Source organism: Aristolochia californica, unplaced genomic scaffold, assembly GCF_029961685.1.
Source record: "Aristolochia californica isolate CCGP_79_NKW_82.1479 unplaced genomic scaffold, dmAriCali1.0.hap1 SCAF_1, whole genome shotgun sequence".
Classification (NCBI taxonomy): Eukaryota; Viridiplantae; Streptophyta; class Magnoliopsida; order Piperales; family Aristolochiaceae; genus Aristolochia; species Aristolochia californica.
The window spans coordinates 5,530,127-5,547,595 of record NW_027181770.1 but is presented as its reverse complement, the minus strand read 5'-3'; the positions used below and the strand labels follow the sequence as shown (position 1 = coordinate 5,547,595).

At 37.2% G+C, this 17,469-nt stretch overlaps 3 protein-coding genes across 4 annotated transcripts in view; all 3 read left to right on the top strand.

The window, feature by feature from the left end:
* Positions 1 to 931: 931 nt before the first annotated feature.
* Positions 932 to 12,017, top strand: LOC137957158 (protein PELOTA 1). 2 transcript variants are annotated; one of them, XM_068804901.1, is made up of 17 exons: positions 932 to 950; positions 1,103 to 1,161; positions 1,241 to 1,323; positions 2,242 to 2,314; positions 3,047 to 3,121; positions 3,219 to 3,275; positions 4,416 to 4,461; positions 4,787 to 4,862; positions 5,566 to 5,641; positions 5,954 to 5,986; positions 6,098 to 6,166; positions 6,856 to 6,962; positions 10,229 to 10,301; positions 10,394 to 10,432; positions 10,895 to 10,989; positions 11,230 to 11,336; positions 11,644 to 12,017. In XM_068804901.1, exons 2-17 carry the CDS (start codon positions 1,111 to 1,113, stop codon positions 11,715 to 11,717), a joined length of 1,134 nt encoding a protein of 377 aa, XP_068661002.1. In that variant the 5' UTR covers positions 932 to 950; positions 1,103 to 1,110; the 3' UTR covers positions 11,718 to 12,017. The 2 variants fall into 2 exon arrangements, with proteins under 2 accessions (XP_068661002.1, XP_068660995.1); XM_068804894.1 differs by lacking the exon at positions 932 to 950 and having other exon boundaries at positions 1,003 to 1,161.
* A 513-nt stretch (positions 12,018 to 12,530) lies between these two features.
* On the top strand, positions 12,531 to 16,043 carry LOC137957148 (probable sodium/metabolite cotransporter BASS3, chloroplastic). Its single transcript, XM_068804883.1, has 5 exons — positions 12,531 to 13,391; positions 13,771 to 13,866; positions 13,991 to 14,297; positions 14,656 to 14,903; positions 15,509 to 16,043. Exons 1-5 carry the CDS (start codon positions 12,940 to 12,942, stop codon positions 15,747 to 15,749), a joined length of 1,344 nt encoding a protein of 447 aa, XP_068660984.1. The 5' UTR covers positions 12,531 to 12,939; the 3' UTR covers positions 15,750 to 16,043.
* Positions 16,044 to 16,342: 299 nt separating this feature from the next.
* Positions 16,343 to 17,469, top strand: part of LOC137957139 (ATP-dependent DNA helicase 2 subunit KU70) — a 46,396-nt gene continuing 45,269 nt past the window's right edge. The window contains exons 1-3 of the mRNA XM_068804872.1: positions 16,343 to 16,568; positions 16,669 to 16,746; positions 16,875 to 16,991. Of these exons, the coding sequence (XP_068660973.1) occupies positions 16,503 to 16,568; positions 16,669 to 16,746; positions 16,875 to 16,991 (261 nt within the window). The 5' untranslated portion in view covers positions 16,343 to 16,502. The remainder of the gene's footprint in view (positions 16,569 to 16,668; positions 16,747 to 16,874; positions 16,992 to 17,469) is intronic.

Sequence of the window (17,469 nt, the reverse complement as noted above, 5' to 3'; positions counted from 1 at the left end):
CGCGAGCTTTTGAGTCGAACCTTGATTCGGTCGAGCTCGATTCGTTAACTCAAACGAGCTGATTTTGGTCTCGAGCTCGAGAGATATCGAATCGAACCGAGCCGAACTCAAACCGCTCATGAGCCGACTCAGTTCAAAGCCATCCCTAAGTAAACCATACCGTTGATGATGTCATCAAAACTAAAAATACTATATTCATTATTCAGAATCATTTTTTCTCTAATATTTAACTTTTACCTCAAATTGAGCTACGTATGGGTGACATCGAATTGAACTGAACCCGAACCTACCTACTGAAAACTCTTAGACTTTGTTGTAGGATGCTACTTTTGGCTTCGGAGAAAATATGGAACTCCTAGGTGAGATTGAAGATCTTCACCTTTTGATGGATTTAAATGATTTCCTCCGGTTGAAAAACCAATTGGCGATCAAAGCATCATAATTTGAGTCGGTGACATTCTGTTTCCAATCTAAGATGTTGTTGGAACTGATGGGATCATCCAAGGACCTGAGGCACAAGGTCCCGCAGGTCTTAGGGGTGGAGACCAAGGGGCCAGGGTCGAGGAAGCCGCCATAAAACTGTTCCATTGTAGGAGCGATTGCAACCAAATTCATTTGTTCCCATCAAAAGGGCTAGTATTTTCCATGTAGAAAACCAGAAGTCCTGAGGCAATTTAACGTATTTTCCTTATTACCAGCAAAGCCCCGGCAACATAAATATAAAATGTAAAACAAAGAATCCTCATTTTGGGAGCAGTAAAGGAGATATAATTGTTTATTTAAAATTCAAGACTAACTTTAATATTATATATATATTACATATTAAAATTACCTATATATTATATAACTATACTGTTAACCGTAGTTAGCTAACAAAAGAATCCGAAATCTGTATTTCCAATTTTCTGGTTCTCGTAGGTTAATGTATTTTCCAATCGTGTTTTATCCAGGTAAGAGACGAAAGTTCAGGAAGGATCATCGTTGACCTGATCGTATTATAAACAATTCTTTTTTCCACCGATTAATTTGGAGAGCTGCACAGTGAAGTTCTTCTCCCTCTCTGTCTCTCTCTCTCTCGTTTGATCGCTCTCCGTTTCCGCAGATTGACAGATGAAACTCGTACGCAAGGATGTCCAGGCTGGAGGACCTGGGAGAGTTAAGGTAATCGTTATTTTTGTTCGTTGTCCTCTTTTCTTGAGCGAGCATCTACTTATTTTATTTAATTATTTTGAACTTGCAGATGGTTCCGGAGGAGTCCGATGACCTCTGGCACGCTTACAATCTAATTGCACCAGGAGACAATGTCATGGCTGTTACTGTCAGGTGTGTTCTTGCCAAGAACTGTAGTTGTCGTTATTTCTTAGAAAATGTTATTGTAATAAAATATTGAAAATTTTGTTATGTTGCTTCTATGTTGTAGTCAGTAATCTGGATAGTGTTCTGTGGCATATACTCTAATTTTTTGGTTCCACTCTTCCCTGAAAAGGCGTTTATTAAATTTTTTTAAAAATTCTTTTCCGTGGTTAGGTTGTAAAAGCTGATAATAGGGAAGGAGTTAGACTTAGTATTGCCTTTGTGAGAGACTGTATATTCATCTATTTCAAACCTCCATTTAATGCTTCGGTGGACGGGGTATAGTTTACCTGGAGGTGGTGCTTCCCTGATTATCTATGTATTACTAAATATATGATTACTAGTCTCCATAATATGTGTAGTAGTTGTTGCATTGTGGCACTGATTGGTCTTCTATTTTGGTAACAAGATTTCTGTGTGGGACATACTGAATGAAGTAGATGGATAGAGGCCTGATTCATGATATCAAGTGTCAATGGCCCTCTGTCCACGGCAAAACTGTCAATTACTCTCTGTCCTCAACAAAACTGTCAATTGTCCTCTCAGAAATGCATGACTTTACACTTTATATCCTCCCCAGTTGGACTTTGGACTGCAATCTAGGTTTCTTTAAGCAACGAGGAAAGACAAACCTCTCAGTTATTGTTGTTAGTTGTTTTCTAGTGTTTGTTTATTTTTGTTTTATTTTTGTCTTATTTGTCACAAGCTTAGGGATTTGGCATTGTAAAGGGAAAATCATGTTAACAAGCTTTCATATTTTGACAACTTTATTTCTAAATTTGATCCTGTAGCTATTTTCTTCAATGTTCAACATTTTCATTGTTGCGATATCAAGATATGGGTTCATATGGAAGGTTCAGTATGGTAATCATTCTTTTTATTAAACAGAAAAGTCCTGAGAGAGACATCTACTGGGCGGGATGCTGAACGTGTGAAGCTGAAGCTGGAAGTCAAAGTTGAGGTATGATGTCGGGTATTGCCATGTGCAAAGAGGATATAACCTTAGGAAGTAGATGACAGAAAAAATGATTTTGATTTCTTTTGTTAATCTTTCTTATTTTCTAGAAAATGTTGAGTGCTTCTGATTTTTTTTACCAGCATAGATGAAATAAATAACCATATGAGGTAAATGGCTCGGTCGTGGCTTATTAGTGCTGTTTCAGGATCTTGTTGTAATTTAAGTAGAAATTCTTCTTAGTTTTTTTTCTATAAGAATTTGATTTTGCTGGGCCACATCAAATCCACCTGATCTGGACCATTCATCCAGAACTTGAGATGCAAATGAATCTACATCAAATTAGGATATCTTGGACTTCTTATTGGTGAGTATAACAACACTAAGTTGGCCTAATTCAATCTTATCTATTATGGGTATTTTTGCCTCTTCTTCAATCTACTGACTGGATGAATAATTAGAGCACAAATCTGAGCAGCATCATTCATTTGTATTATTCATCCACTGTAATGCAAAGTAGCTGGGGATCTGTAAATTAAATTGTTTGTATAGAAAAAGTAGTTATGGTCTCTCTCTCTCTCTCTCTCTCTCTCTCTCTTGTTGTGTTTTTATGCAACTGAGAAATTATGCTTTGCAGTAAGTTCTGACTTGTTTTCTATTCTTGTGGTAATTTTATTTGAGGAGTCATCCTTAAAAATATGCCTCAGGTGTCACAACTATATTTATTTATTTTTTTAGACTGTGGACTATGACAATGAGGGCTCTGTTTTACGTATAAGAGGCAAGAATGTTCTGGAGAATGAATATGTAAAGGTAAACTTTTTGCAAACATGTTTCTTTACGTCATCCTTGTTAAGAATATAACTTTCTGAGTCTGTGTTGTACTAAAGCTGCCCATATCTTAATGCAGATAGGTGCTTTCCATACCCTAGAAATTGAGCAACATCGACCTTTTGTGTTGCAAAAGGTAACTTATGTCAGGCTTGGTGGATTCTGCACTTTTTGTTGTCTTTGCTTAGCTGCACTAATTATGATCATTTTTACACGTTGGGAATCTTCTTCAACCACCCATAGTTTGCTCATCATGCTGTCACCCTCATTCTATTTGTTGACAATCTGTGCTGGCATTGCTTTTTTTTTTTTTTCTAACAAATATTTCTATTATTTTGTGCTCAAGAATAAGCATTCTGACAGCTAATATGTTAGCATATTGTACATTAATTCTTTACTTGAAAAAAATGGATTATCTTACATTTTATGCTATCAGACTCATTCCTGTTTTGGTTACTTAAGTCCTTTCTTCTTATTAAAAGAAAAACAAAATGTAGCTGCCTTAGCAGCTGAATAGCAGTTGCTTTAACTTCTCAAAAAAAAAAAAAAAAAAAAGGAAAAAAATCCCTATTTATAACAGCTAAAGCTGCTTGTTCCTCGGTCTTTGACTTGCCATAGTTGATCACCATAATACAACTTTCCTAAGACTTAACTTTTTATTACAATTGAAAGTGAATTCCTGAACTGAAACAACTTGTATGGAAGGAATCCAGCAGGTAGTTAAGGAAGACACTGTTAATAATAAATTCACTGCCTTTAGACTTTTGAAGAAACAATGAATGACTAGTAAAATCAAGAGAAATACCACTCGCCTAATAGTGAGATTACAGACAGACAAAGCAGCCACTAAACACATGTGTTTGCTGATTTTCCGATACAGGACATACTAAAAATAAGCAACTGCCCAGAAATAAAAGATTGCTAAAAATAAGCTGCTTTCTTGCAGTCTTCCTCTCTCCTATCCTTCTCCATTCTTTAAACCTGCAATTGTTTTAGATGGCTTTCTCTTTCCTTGTTTTCTTCAACTGTTTTCTTCCACACTTGAGACTTGTACTACACCTTTATTTATACCTTGTCATAGTACACAAGCTTTGGAGTGGTTACCTACATGAAATTGATCCCTTATGTTTTCTGCTCGTTCAATTATTATTTTTGTGTTCCGTTACACTCTCTACCTTATAATCTCAGGAAACGCCATATATTATGTTACTTAATTTAGATATTGTCTTGTGTCAGGTTAGCTTTAACATTTGTGTTTTCTACCAAATAATTGCAGGACATTTGGGATTCATGGGCTTTAGATGTACTCCATCAGGCTTGTGGTGTGTCTTACCATCTAGAGCTTTCCAGTTTAAGATATTATCTAATTTTTCTAGTTGACTGAACAAGTTTATTTTGACTTCATCAGTAGCATGTCACTATAGTATAGTGCTGTCAGTATCGACAACATACATTAGGATTAATACTATTTATTTCCAAATCTTCAAACAGATTACTGGTATATGGTTTTAATACCAAAAGATAACACCTCTGGTACCTTACAGGTTCCCAGCCGGCATTATCATCATACATCACACCCAACATTTTTTAGCTTTTTTTGGATAAATTTTTTATCATTAATTATACAAATTTTATTTTCAAATTCAGACCCTGCTGCCAGTGCTGATCTTGCTGTTGTATTGATGCAAGAAGGATTAGCGCATATATTTCTAATTGGAAAAAGGTATTCATCCTTCTCAGAAATTTTATTTTTACTTTTGTTCTAAATTTGAATGACTTTTTCTCTTTGCAAGAATTGGAAGTGCGACTGTTGTAAAAATTTAAGAAAGAGAAGAGAGAGGAAGAGGAAAGAAAAAGAGAAAGAGAAGAAGAGAGGGAAAGAAGCGTGGAAGAGCAGCACTTGTTGGAGGCAAAAGCGTGCCTCCCTTATGTTTTAATCACTTAAATAATAACCTGAGTAAGATTACAATAATGCCCTTATTACTTCAACTCACATAACTTAATGATTAAAATTCGTAATTTAACGTAACTCGAGCCATAGGTTCTTACATGACACATAGCCTACAGCTAACTCCAGTATGTATATAGCATAAAGGGAAATGACCAAAATACCTTGCATATTTAACAACTGTAATAAAATAAAATTGTGAAGGTCATCCTCAGTTGAAAATATTAGGATTTTTGGCCATTTCAATTCTATGAGCTATCCAACTTTATAAATAATGTTTGTTGATATTTTTTCAATTGTTGAAAGCATTGCCACGAGGCTTTTATTTTGTTTTTTTTTTCCGATAAAAGTAAGAATTTTAATAGGGAGAAAGCCCTCAAGGGTAAACTGGTGAACAAGTATTGGCACATGACTTTGGGAATCTCATTACGATTGATTACATTTATTTAGTTACTAATGTGGTAGCTTTTTTTGTCAGTGTGACTGCAACTCGTGCTCGAATAGAATGTTCTATTCCACGCAAGCATGGACCAGCTATTGCTGGTTATGAGAAGGTATGCTGCTTGAGTTTCTCTGAGTATTTCAATTACTTAACTTGAATATAGTTTTAAGAGTAATATTTTCTTTTGGGTTTTAAAATAATATATTGGATTAGGGTTATGTCCTATCTATAGGTCATTTGGCTCCTTGGAATGACTCATTGACAACAAGAAGGCAGTCAGATCTAGTCAATATTGTTGAATGTCCTATCACAAACACCAATTAAGTTGCCAGATGTTTCATAAATGGAACCGGATTACTTTTCCATGTAAAATATTTGGAGACAGAGACAGTTGGATGTATTCTTACCTTGTTCATTGTTGCAGGCTTTGAATCGGTTCTTCGAGCATGTTCTTCAGGTGTGTTTAAGTTCTGCTATGCCTTGTTTCCTCTTCCTTGTGGGATCCTTGTAACGTATTTTTGACCTTGTATAATTTTAATGGCTTTAGCTGTCTGATGTTATTTTTTAGGCTTTTCTAAAGCATATTGACTTCAAGGTTGTACGCTGTGCTGTAATTGCAAGTCCTGGGTTCACTAAGGTTCTTCCTAAACTCTATCTCATATTCTGAAAAATCAAGGTCTGACTATTTTCATGGTTTAAACGCATTATATGGATAGCTACTAGAATGAGCAATCTAATACAAAATATGACTTAGTGCAATATGTGGTATAACAACCTTCACAAGTAGCAAATACAATTGTTGTATTCATTGATGTAATCAATGGAGTAGCAACGAATGTAAAACTATCTGGAAAGCGATAGTCATGCTTGTAATTCTTTGAGCTACCAAAAATAAACTGGACTACTCAAACTCCCTCTCTCTTCATATTGTATTGTGAGAACTGCATGATGTCAATTTACAAAACATAATTTGATGCCTCCAGTGCTTGTGTTTTAAAGTTTAATGAAATTCCTAAGGCAATTTCAACTTTCTGGAGTAATTTCTTCAGGACAAAGGTTGCTTTGTTGCACTTGCTGTCACATCTGGAGACTCATTTGACCTCAAAGGACCAGTGAACTACTTAGCTGAGTTTGGTGGTGTTTCCCTCTTTGTCTATAGTGACTGTCTCATGTGGTCTCCTTAGCCCTTCTGTTTTCACTCATCTGTCATGCTTTCTCATTGTCTCCAGGATGATGTGGTCTCCCTTCTTGCTAGATAATGTCCTTAATCCTTCTAAGCTAGCGATTGTGTCTTTATTATTTATTGGTGTCGTTAACTTTCTACAGGATCAGTTTTATGATTACTTGATGCTGGAAGCAGAAAGGCAGCAGCTGAGATCCATTATTGAGAACAAATCTCATATTGTTCTCTCTCATGCCACCTCTGGATACAAGTAGGCCCTATATTGATTAAAGCTGTTTGACTTGTGAACATGTATTGACCATGCATTTGTCATGCAAACATCACTTAATATTGTACTGTACGCTCAAGTTTTTGTTTTGTTTAGTCTTCAACGTGTAGTAAATCAAGTCAAGATTGTTGTTTCATTCTCATGCATGAAATGACACTAATACTTCAAAGCAGGCACACCTTAAGAAATGGGATGTTAAAGCAAGTCAAGATTGATTATGAAGAATGAATGATGTTAAAGCAGTGATCCTCATTCTGTGATCATGCAGATGATTTTGCCCTGTTAGTCCAAGGAACCCTTTGAGTGCATGGGGAACCTGATGTCTGCTTGGTTAAGTCTCACCAAGTAAGGAAAGGAATAAATATTCCTCCAATTGTACTTGTAATAAGTAGAGAATATTGAGATTGACAGAAAAAAAGGGGTAGCAGGTTATTAGAAGTATAAAAGATAAGTTAGAATCTGTGGCTGGACAACATGATTGATACAGGGAAAGAAGTCAACGAGGCTGCCCTCCTATATGTACAAGGTGGTGACTTGTGGTGGCTGAACAAAGTTATAGTTGACTTGATGAATAAAACCAAATTGCACCTCCAGTTTTTGTTGTCAAAGATAGATGCACAACACCGGCTTGCATAACCCTTCTCTTCACCATTCTCACTAGATCACAACAGCTCTTAAGAGATCGATTTGTTACCAAAACTTGTTAAAATATCAACCCAGGGGTATTTTTGTCATTTCACATATTATGTTTTTATCCTATATGATGTATGTTAGGTAGGCGATGCCTTCATATACCTATGATTCAATTTTCATTCATTTTTAGAGGTGTATTTTAGGAAATATGTAAGTTTATGTCTTGAGAGGTATCTTTATCTTTTATGTAAAAATTACTTAAACCCTGATTAAAAAGAAGAGCTGGCGTCTTTTTTGAGGCACACACTCCAAAGAAGTAACTGTTGCTCCTCTCCAAGCTCTTCTTCTCCTTATTCTCTTATTTTTTCATCCAAATATCAGATTTTTCTTGGTATCATAGCGGTAAAGCACTTCTTGGGCAGATTTTTCTCATTTTTGTGGTTCTTCTCTCAATCTTCAGTAACATTTTTGGAGGATTTTCCCAGATTTCTGGACTGGTAGGGTAAAAACTTCATTTTTTTCTTTTTCTTCCTGCCATAGCCTCTTGGCTGATGGCTACTACCCCTAAGTGAAAGATTATTGGGGGTGTTGAGTCATTTAATGATCCAAATTTGATTTTTTTTTTCAGTACTACCTGCGTCTCCCTCTACCTTGCTTGCATCATCATCAATTTTACATGTTTCACCCAGATTTCATGCAATTGAGTTGTTTGTTCTTCAATTCTTGGTCTTGATTGCTGAGGTTGATTGCTATTCATTGGAAATTGATTGGGATTACTGCTGGATTGCCTTAATTGGTTCAATTATGGGGACCACTTAGCTGTGCAGGTATAGAATTTTGGGGAAAAGGTTACCATTTGATTGGTTGATTCATTGTTATACTGAATTGTGGTAGTTTGTGGTGTTTAATGGCTGAGCATGCAAGTTGTTATGCAGAGGACCAATGAGGGCTTTGATGTGAAATTCTCTTAGCCTATTTAGATAACTATGATCCAATTGAATGGATCAAATTATGTCAACTGCTCACGTTCAGTTTTGAGGTATTTGAGGGCCAAAAGGATGGCCAAATACATAACAGATGATCACTCTATGCCTATTATTGAGGATTAGGTGGCTAAAGACAATTTAGGAATGACCTGGTTGGTCAATAGTATGGAGTCACGATTTAGTGACCAGATTTTGTGTTGTAGTATTGCTAAGGCAATGCGGACTACCTTAACATCTATTTTGTCTCAGGAAAGTAACTTGTCAAGATTCTATGAGTTGTATGTGAGATACTTTAACATGAAGCGTTGCAGTAGGTCGTTGAAAGATTACTTCATTGAGATGAGAGGGCTACTACCGGAAATCAATACATTTCATCCAGTTATTGCGAATATTGAAGACACTCGTAAAAAAAAAAAAAAAAACAAATTCAAGTGGCTCGGTTTCTAGATGGTTTGGGCTCTGAGTATGATGCCATTCGAGCTCAGTTGTTGGCTAATGAGGATGTGACCACCCTAGAGTGGGCCTATAATAGGGTTCTTCGGGTTGAAGGTGCACTAGTGAGTAAGAATGACTCTAGTGGAAATCTCTCAGATGCAACTGCTCTTAACCTCCAGTCCTCTACTAGCAGATCTAACGGTCAGTTTCGTGGTGGTAATAATAGAGGTCAATCCTTCTCTATCCATGGTTGTGGTCGGAATGATAGGGGGGATCGGAAATGTGTTCACTGTGGTAGGTCAAATCATATTTATGAAAAATATTGAGAGGATTTTGGTAAACCTACCAGGGTCATTAGTCATAGAACAAGATGACTCTTATCACACTATCTCTTATGAAAAAATTCAGCAGTTAGTATATTGACTAGGCCAATTGACTGCATTATTTGCTATTTTATTGTAGAGGCTCATCCTTCATCCTCAGTAAGTGCCACAATGGTGAGTACAGGTATGACTGCATTGAATGTGTCTCACTCTTCCTCCTGGATAATTAATTTAGGACCGTCTACCCACATGTCAGGTATGTCTTCCTTGTTTCAGTCTATTAATCCGTCTTCTTCATATCATAGAGTTACTTTGGCTGATGGGTCCATCTCTCCAATTCAGGGTGAGGGTACTGTTCACACTATCCCACAAATATCCTTTTGACTTTGTTCTATTTGTTCCCAAGTTTCCTGTTAATCTTTTGTCTGTGAGGGACCAGTGTATGGAGATGTGTTTACTGTTAGCCTTTTTCTAGATCAAAATTGAGGAGACATTTGCTAACCATAGGGTTTTTGTTTAAATTAATTGTTTATAACATTTTCAGCTGCACCATATATATCAGTTTTAATTGACATGTAACAAACCCTCTAGTGAAAGAGAAGTAATATTACTGTCAGTGTAACTTGAATTGGGAAAATTTGAAGCGGGAGGTCCTACTGGATAAGTTTAATATTTGGGCAAGTGATACAATTAATTTGCTGTATTCTTTCGAGAAAAATTGGTTATTTTCCCTTTTAAGTTTTTAACTTTTGTTATGTCCTCTCCCAGCTTGTGATGCAATCTACTTAGTACTGTTTTCATCTGTATGTGTTTGTTTTCACAAGATATTCCTGAAAACTGACCGAACGCACTCTAACATTTTGGTCTCTAGGCATAGTTTGAAGGATGTTTTAGATGCACCACATGTCATGAATTTAATAAAGGATACAAAAGCTGCACAGGAGGTACTCGATTGGGCTTTATTTTTTGTGATACTATTGTCTGTTATGGTGCCTTGTTACCTGATTGTTGGGTTCTTTCTGTCGTGGTCTTTCAGGTCCGAACACTGAAGGATTTCTTTAACATGCTTTCAAGCGTAAGCTTCATCTCATGTTATTTCTGTAACTCTCCGTTTTTACTTTGTGAAGTATCTAAATGTCCATGTTATGTTGGACTCAAAGGTCCAAAATCATCAACTGTTCAATCATATGTTCCTGAAAGATCCTCTTAACCAAATTGGCATGCATTGCAATGTTTTACAATCATTTGGCAATTAAGAATGCCATCATGGATTAGATATGTTTTGGACATCAACTGTGAAATATGATACGTTTTCAATGTGGACCAAACATTTTAGCTGGGTTGATTGACATGATAGTTGAGGTTTGGCTTTGAGTAGATTTGAGTTCTTTATTTTTCAGAATCTAAATTCTTCTTACACTTTGTTATTCAAATTGGTCTCCAGAACCTATTGGAAAATAATAGATCACATGCATTTTTTGGGTTTATGTTACATTCCTTTTGAGGTTGGTTTTTGCTTAATCTCAATTGGTGCCAGGATCCAGATCGTGCTTGTTATGGGCCTAAGCATGTTGAGGTTGCCAATGAGAGGATGGCTATCCAAACCCTTTTGATTACTGATGATCAATTCAGGTAACGGCACAGTTGTTGGAATGTTTTGAATGTTTAAAATTGAAATATGTCTTGATACACTGCAAATTTGAGATCTTAGTTTGCATTGGTAGGAAATAAATGCCTTTCTTAATGTTGGATCACTGGAATTTTATTTGTTCAGATTCCGCTCTTTTCATTTCTTCATGTTGTCTTCTGCATGTATACAAATTATTTATATCCTTTTACTAAGAGCAAAATTTTCAACTTGTGCATTTTCAGGAATTCCAACACAGAGACAAGGCAAAAGTATGTTGATTTGCTGAAGTCTGTCAAAGCTTTAGGAGGCTCTGCCCACGTATTTTCGACCATGCATGCATCTGGAGAGCGTGAGTACAGTTTACATTGCTTTGTTTACTCAATGTGTGTATGTTATTATTTGGCAAATCTTTTACTTTCAGCGCAGCAGATTGTCTGAACAAGATTACCGCAGGAGTTCCCGTAGGAGCTCTATGAAAATGTCTGTCATTTGGCTTTATGTTGCTTAAACCTAGAAATCAATTGTGAACTCCTTTTATCCTCCTTTGAAGATCAACATTGGACAGCTTTAACACATTTAGACTTACTGGAGAATAATATATCTTTTTATTCTCCCCCACTCTTTATTTCCTAATCCCTTTATGTTTCTTGAAGCAGAGTTGGCGCAACTCACAGGAATAGCAGCCATTCTAAGATTTCCTCTCCCGGACCTGGATGACATTGAGATGTGACTCCAGTTATTGACAGTGTTTGGAGAAGGATGCAACCCTGCCAAGGAGTATATTAATTATCTACTACATATAAATGTATCATATGATTTCTTGTAGTGCCCAATGAGGTGAAATTTATCTACGAATTCAAAAAAGAAACTTCTTTTCATGTTCATCACCGCCAAGATCATCAGACGTTGATCCAGCAGGATAGGCTCAGACACTTTAAAACACGCGTGTCACCTATAAACCCTTCTTGAGGGACAAGAGAACAAGAGCGAGGTCATCGGCTCCCTTCGAATGGGAGGTAAGGGCATATTCTATCGTACCTTTTTCTTGCTCTCCCTATAATATCATTAAAATCACCTATGTACGTACACTTATTGTTTAATCTATCAACTCCAATTCAAGTTCCCAGTGTTGGTCACATAATATAAGACATGAGTAATGAAATTGCCATTTTCTGGCATTATTCATTTTTTATTCTCGCATACATTATTAGATTATGCTAAACTTTAATGAAATAAAAATATGTAATATGGTTCACCACATTTTACTTTGTATGAAATAAAAAATTTATTTGGGTCGTTCACTCGTCTGACATGGTTCCACCCACCTCTCCTTGCGAAAGTCTTGTTTATTTTACGCACTGGTACGACAATGGAGGTCGCCGGTCGGTCTCGAGTTCCACAGAAGTTTTCCTCAATTACAGGCAGACCAAAAAGCCCTGTTACTCCTCGATTGCAGTGGAAATTTCATTCCGTTTGCACATAAGTTGACATGATTGTTAACGGTAACGGCCAAAAAGCCCTGTTGCCTTTGCTTTTCTTCTCATGTCATTTAGATGGGAAATAGAATCAAGGGTGGGCAAAACGTGGCTCAGTTTTTCGACGGTGGAAAAGCATCTCGAATACAGGAATTAAAGGAAAATTATTTATCTTCTCGACTTGACCTGATTCGGGTTTTGTTTGAAAAAGGCCAGAGAGAGAAGAGCCACTCGTTCAACCGTAGAAGCGTCACTGCGACTGCACCAAGCCCCTCTACGGCGGAGAAAAATAAGGAAGCGCGCAACGAGTCCAACACACTCTTCAAAGACAGTTATTGTTATTAGAAATTATAGAATTTTCTCCTCTCTTTATAGAAGTGGAAGTCTCCATCATCCACAGAAAGATCTCTGTGTTGAAGGATCTATTACACATATTCGTTTCTTCTTCTTCTTCTTCTTCTTCTTCTTCTTCTTCATATGTCATATGTCAATCTCAAGGCGTCTTTGAGTTTTTCCTCCTTTATATTTCTCTTGACCGTTCCAGCTGTTTCCCACTTACTCATGGCCGCAATTCCGTGCGGTCCTTTTGTTGGAACTGCCCACCGAGACGGCATTATTCGCTCTCCCCATCTCTGCTTGTCGCTGAACTGGGTCTCTTTTGATGATAGGAGGAGACCCATTTTAAAAATTAGAACGGTCCGTTATGAGCGTTTGATATCTCTGTGTTCTTCTTCGTCGTCATATATTCGAGAAATGGGGATTGGAAAAGTGGGAGCACAGAGGCGAGAAGGGAACATTTCGTTCCTTGGCTTCGGAGCGAATTCTGGTGCGCAAAAGATGGATCCTTCGCAGATTCTGTCTGCTATGCTGCCATTCATGGTAGCTGCTACAGCAGTGGCAGCTCTTGTGAATCCCGCGACCTTCACCTGGTATGATTAAGAAAAGATAAGGTGCTTCAAATGACTTTTGTTGTCTGTTGAACTATTCTTTGGTTTTTTTTCCCGGCGCTTGCTCAACCTTTCTCTTGAAGTCCTATTCATTTCACTGTTTGCCTTCCTTGTCCTTGTTGCCTTTGTCTTGAATGCTTTTTCCTTGTTAGTTTGTTTTAACAATTCAAATAGCTTTTACAAAGGTTCTTGTTTCTTAAGATCTTACATTTGTAACATTTTATGCTTCAACTTTTTTAGAATAATTTTATATTAATGATTGAATTGCTGCCAGAAATGGCAATCTTTCATTTAGTTTACTCCATAGCTGTCATCTTGATCAGTCTAATAAACTTTAATTGATTGCTGGCTTCTTTATTAGGGTATCCAAAGACCACTACGCCCCTGCTCTTGGTGGCATTATGTTATCAGTGGGACTCCGGCTTTCCATGGATGACTTCAAACTTGCGTTCCAAAGGTGCTCGATCCCTGCAAATCATTGACTGCTCTAAATGAATTGGCATTTCACTTTCATCTCCATACCTTGGCAGAGTAGATTCTGGGTATATATCTATACTGTTGTTTTGGCTTATTTTATGCAGACCCATACCAATTTCTATTGGGTTTATGGCGCAATACGTGCTTAAACCAATTTTGGGCCTGTTCATAGCAAGAGCTTTCGGTACACCACCTCTGTTCTATGCTGGTTTCATCCTCACATGTTGTGTTTCTGGTGCCCAATTATCGAGTTATGGCAGTTTCTTAAGCAAAGGAGATGTGGCTTTGAGTATTCTACTCACTAGTTTGACAACTATATCTTCTGTACTGATCACCCCTCTTCTTACTGGTCTCTTGGTCGGCTCTGTCGTTCCTGTTGATGCAATTGCAATGTCCAAGTCAATCTTGCAGGTAAACATGATCAGAATCACTGATGTCTTTTAAGTTTCCTAAAGAGTACTTGGCTTTTGAATTAATAGGTTAAGATGAACAGTTCAGAAACTACTTTGGAAATCTCAGAGGTTTAATGTAGTCAAAATGAAGCACTCGTGAACATTGTTTTAAGTTATAGAGAATGCTACCTTTTTGTAGGTGTCTTATGATGCTCTGTAATTCTGTTTTGGATGATACATTGGTTTGAAATTTCCAAAGAATGGTTTTTCGTCAAAACTGAGAATCAAGGTTTTTAACATATACTTCACAAATTTGAATTCAAGGGTGGGAGCTTGAGATGGTATTAATGATGCTTGCTTATGTTGTTTTGTTGCAGGTGGTCTTTGTTCCTGTTACACTGGGGCTGGTTCTTAATACATATGCAAAGCCAGTGGTGAATCTAATTCGGCCAGTTATGCCAATTGTTGCTATGATTTGCACCTCATTATGTATTGGGAGTCCCCTTGCTATTAATCGTAGGCAGATTTTATCTTCAGAAGGTCTGCATTTACTTTTACCAATTTTGACATTTCATGTCCTGGCATTCATTGTTGGATACTGGGTGACAAAGGTTCCATTATGGAGGTGAGTTTTCTTCTTTCTCTTTAAAGGTTGTCTGCATTCTTCTCTTTAGATATTAAGACGTGGAGATATTTTGATTTGTTGACCTGGCTCTGTTCAATAACATAACCTGTAAACTTTGAGCTGGAAAAACTCCCTGATAACCACCATTCATATCACCGAGGTGAAAAGAGGTTTCTGGCCACGAATCTCCTAGTGCTACAATTAGCAGATTAGCTCTGCAGAATCAGGAGATGGGTCATGCAGTTATATTCTTTTTGGAACACATCAAGCAATTGCTGATGGTAAAACTACGGGACATTCCCCCAATGCGAACTGCTCACCTCGCAAATTCTGTGCAGAGCCTTGATTAGCAGGGCCAAATTGCTTTTCTGTTTTTTTTTCAATTTTTTTTATGAACTGTTCTGACATTAGTACAGTGGGTCTAGTATCTTTTTTCGGTTTTTGCCATCTGAAGAAGAGATTTGATATGTTTAAAGTTCAATTTGATCTGCTCATCTTAGCTTTGGATGTTAGTTTGCAGAGCTTGTAGTAAAAGATTGATGAATCATTCAGGATCATTAATTCGGCTAATGAAAAACCAGCATTCTAATATAAACTTGTGACAGGCAAGAGGAGGAAGTGAGTAGAACAATGTCTTTATGTACCGGTATGCAGAGCTCCACTCTAGCTGGACTCCTTGCGACGCAGTTCCTTGGAAGCAGCCACGCCGTCCCAGCTGCGTGCTCTGTGGTTGCAATGGCTATCATGGGCCTCTATCTTGCATCATTCTGGGGAAGTGGGGCACGAATCCGTGATGTAGTAATGCAGCTTTTCCCCCCAATTACAGATGCTCGCATCAATGCCTGAAAAAGATACAAATCTGGTTCCTGGTTATATGACAAGTCAAGTATACGTACAGAAGAAGAAAATAGGAGAAGAGATGATAGCATGATACGGGAATGGAAGGGGTTTTATACGGAGAATATTACTGTGGTGGGGATCGAAGTGGGTGGGGATACATCATATATGTTGGAAGAGCTGTAGTAGCTCAATTCCTTGTAGCATTTGTAATAGTTTTATTCGAAGAGAAAAAATGTAAAAGAAGAGGATCATCGCCTTCTGTTCTGTCTTTTAATTTCTAATCTCTGCAGCTTTTCACGACTTGCCCTAGTTTCGAGTCTTTGATTTATGTACACCAGAGTTCCAACGTTCGTTGGCTGGCCATCGTTCCCGCCAAATTTCAATTAGGGCAGTTTTCTTACTTTTGCTTTCTTAAGTTACGGAATTACCCTCCAATTTGAAAGGCAAAAGTTTTGAGAGCAACCAGTTTAACCTATGAAAAATTGAAAATGTCCTCTTTCGACGGGGCATTCTGGTGAATTTAAGCAGAGAAATAAAGAAATAGGACAGTTTTCTTTGTCGCCAAAAAGTTCTCTCTCCGAGTTTCCGTTTCCTGTCCCCTTCTTGGCTTCCCGGAAAAGCTTCCGCTTATAATTTTGAACTCGCTTCCACCCATCGTTTCCTCCACTTCTTTCTTCTGCTATTGTTTTCTTTGCTTTGCTAAGACAACGAAAACGCTGGTTCGGGAGATTGAAGATTCCAAGCTTGAAGCTATTTTCGATGGATTATGACCCAGAAGATCTTTTTAGGGACGATGATGAAGACAACGAGAACGAATTCTACCAGGTCCGACGGTTTTCACTTGAACATTTAATCTGTTATTGTTGTCAAACGGTATTCGTAAGTCCCATTTTCCTAATCGATGTCTGGTATCTCACTCGTTTAGTTAAAAGATGCTACCAAAGAACTCGCTGTATACCTGATCGATGCATCACCGAAAATGTTTATGCCTCAAAGAAAATCTGTAAGTTCCTTTTTGTGGAACTTGACTTTTTTTAGCTTAATGAGTTTTCTGAGTTAGCATTGCTTACGTCGGCTTCCTTCGAATTTCAGTTTACACAAAATATTGTTTGTGTCAATGGCTATATGCAGGACGATGGGAAGGAGGAAACCCATTTTCATATCGTAGTTGATTCTATAGTACAGATGTTGAGAACTCAAATAATTAATAGATCCTATGACGAAATTGCGGTTGTCTTCTTCAATACTGTAAGCTGTTGATTATCTTACTTACCAAGTTTTATTTTGCATGACAGTTATAGTATCTAGCTATTTTTGCATTGCTGCAATGTGAGGACGTTTTATAATTTGTTTACACATGAGAGATATTGAAATAGTGGAAAAGTTAGAGCAGCATACAGTAATGGTAAGTGACATAATGGTAAGTTAGAGCTGACCCATTTTCAAAATAAAAAAATTGTAAGTGACATAAGAAATGTAACTCTAATGCTAAGTGACATGAGAAATATGTTTTCAAGTGTTGGCGCAACAAGATGAGAAAAAATAAAGCATAATAATGTTATTTCAATGTGGATTGGACTTTTTGCTCAACTGTTTGGGCTTTAAGTCTCATTGGGTATGGGGAACATTCAAAAAAATAAAATTGCAATTTCTTGGTTTAATTTTGGAAAGGAAAAACAAAAGTTAACTGGAACAATAAGTTACAGATTTAATTTTTCTATGTATT

Excerpts from the sequence above, each read along its gene's own strand:
- LOC137957158 (XM_068804901.1), top strand. The coding sequence starts at position 1,111 with ATGAAACTCGTACGCAAGGATGTCCAGGCTGGAGGACCTGGGAGAGTT. Across the intron at positions 1,324-2,241 it reads GTCATGGCTGTTACTGTCAG|AAAAGTCCTGAGAGAGACAT; the intron begins GTGTGTTCTTGC and ends TTTATTAAACAG. Across the intron at positions 10,302-10,393 it reads ATACAAAAGCTGCACAGGAG|GTCCGAACACTGAAGGATTT; the intron begins GTACTCGATTGG and ends GTGGTCTTTCAG.
- LOC137957148 (XM_068804883.1), top strand. The coding sequence starts at position 12,940 with ATGTCATATGTCAATCTCAAGGCGTCTTTGAGTTTTTCCTCCTTTATA. Across the intron at positions 13,392-13,770 it reads AATCCCGCGACCTTCACCTG|GGTATCCAAAGACCACTACG; the intron begins GTATGATTAAGA and ends CTTCTTTATTAG. Across the intron at positions 14,904-15,508 it reads ACAAAGGTTCCATTATGGAG|GCAAGAGGAGGAAGTGAGTA; the intron begins GTGAGTTTTCTT and ends AACTTGTGACAG.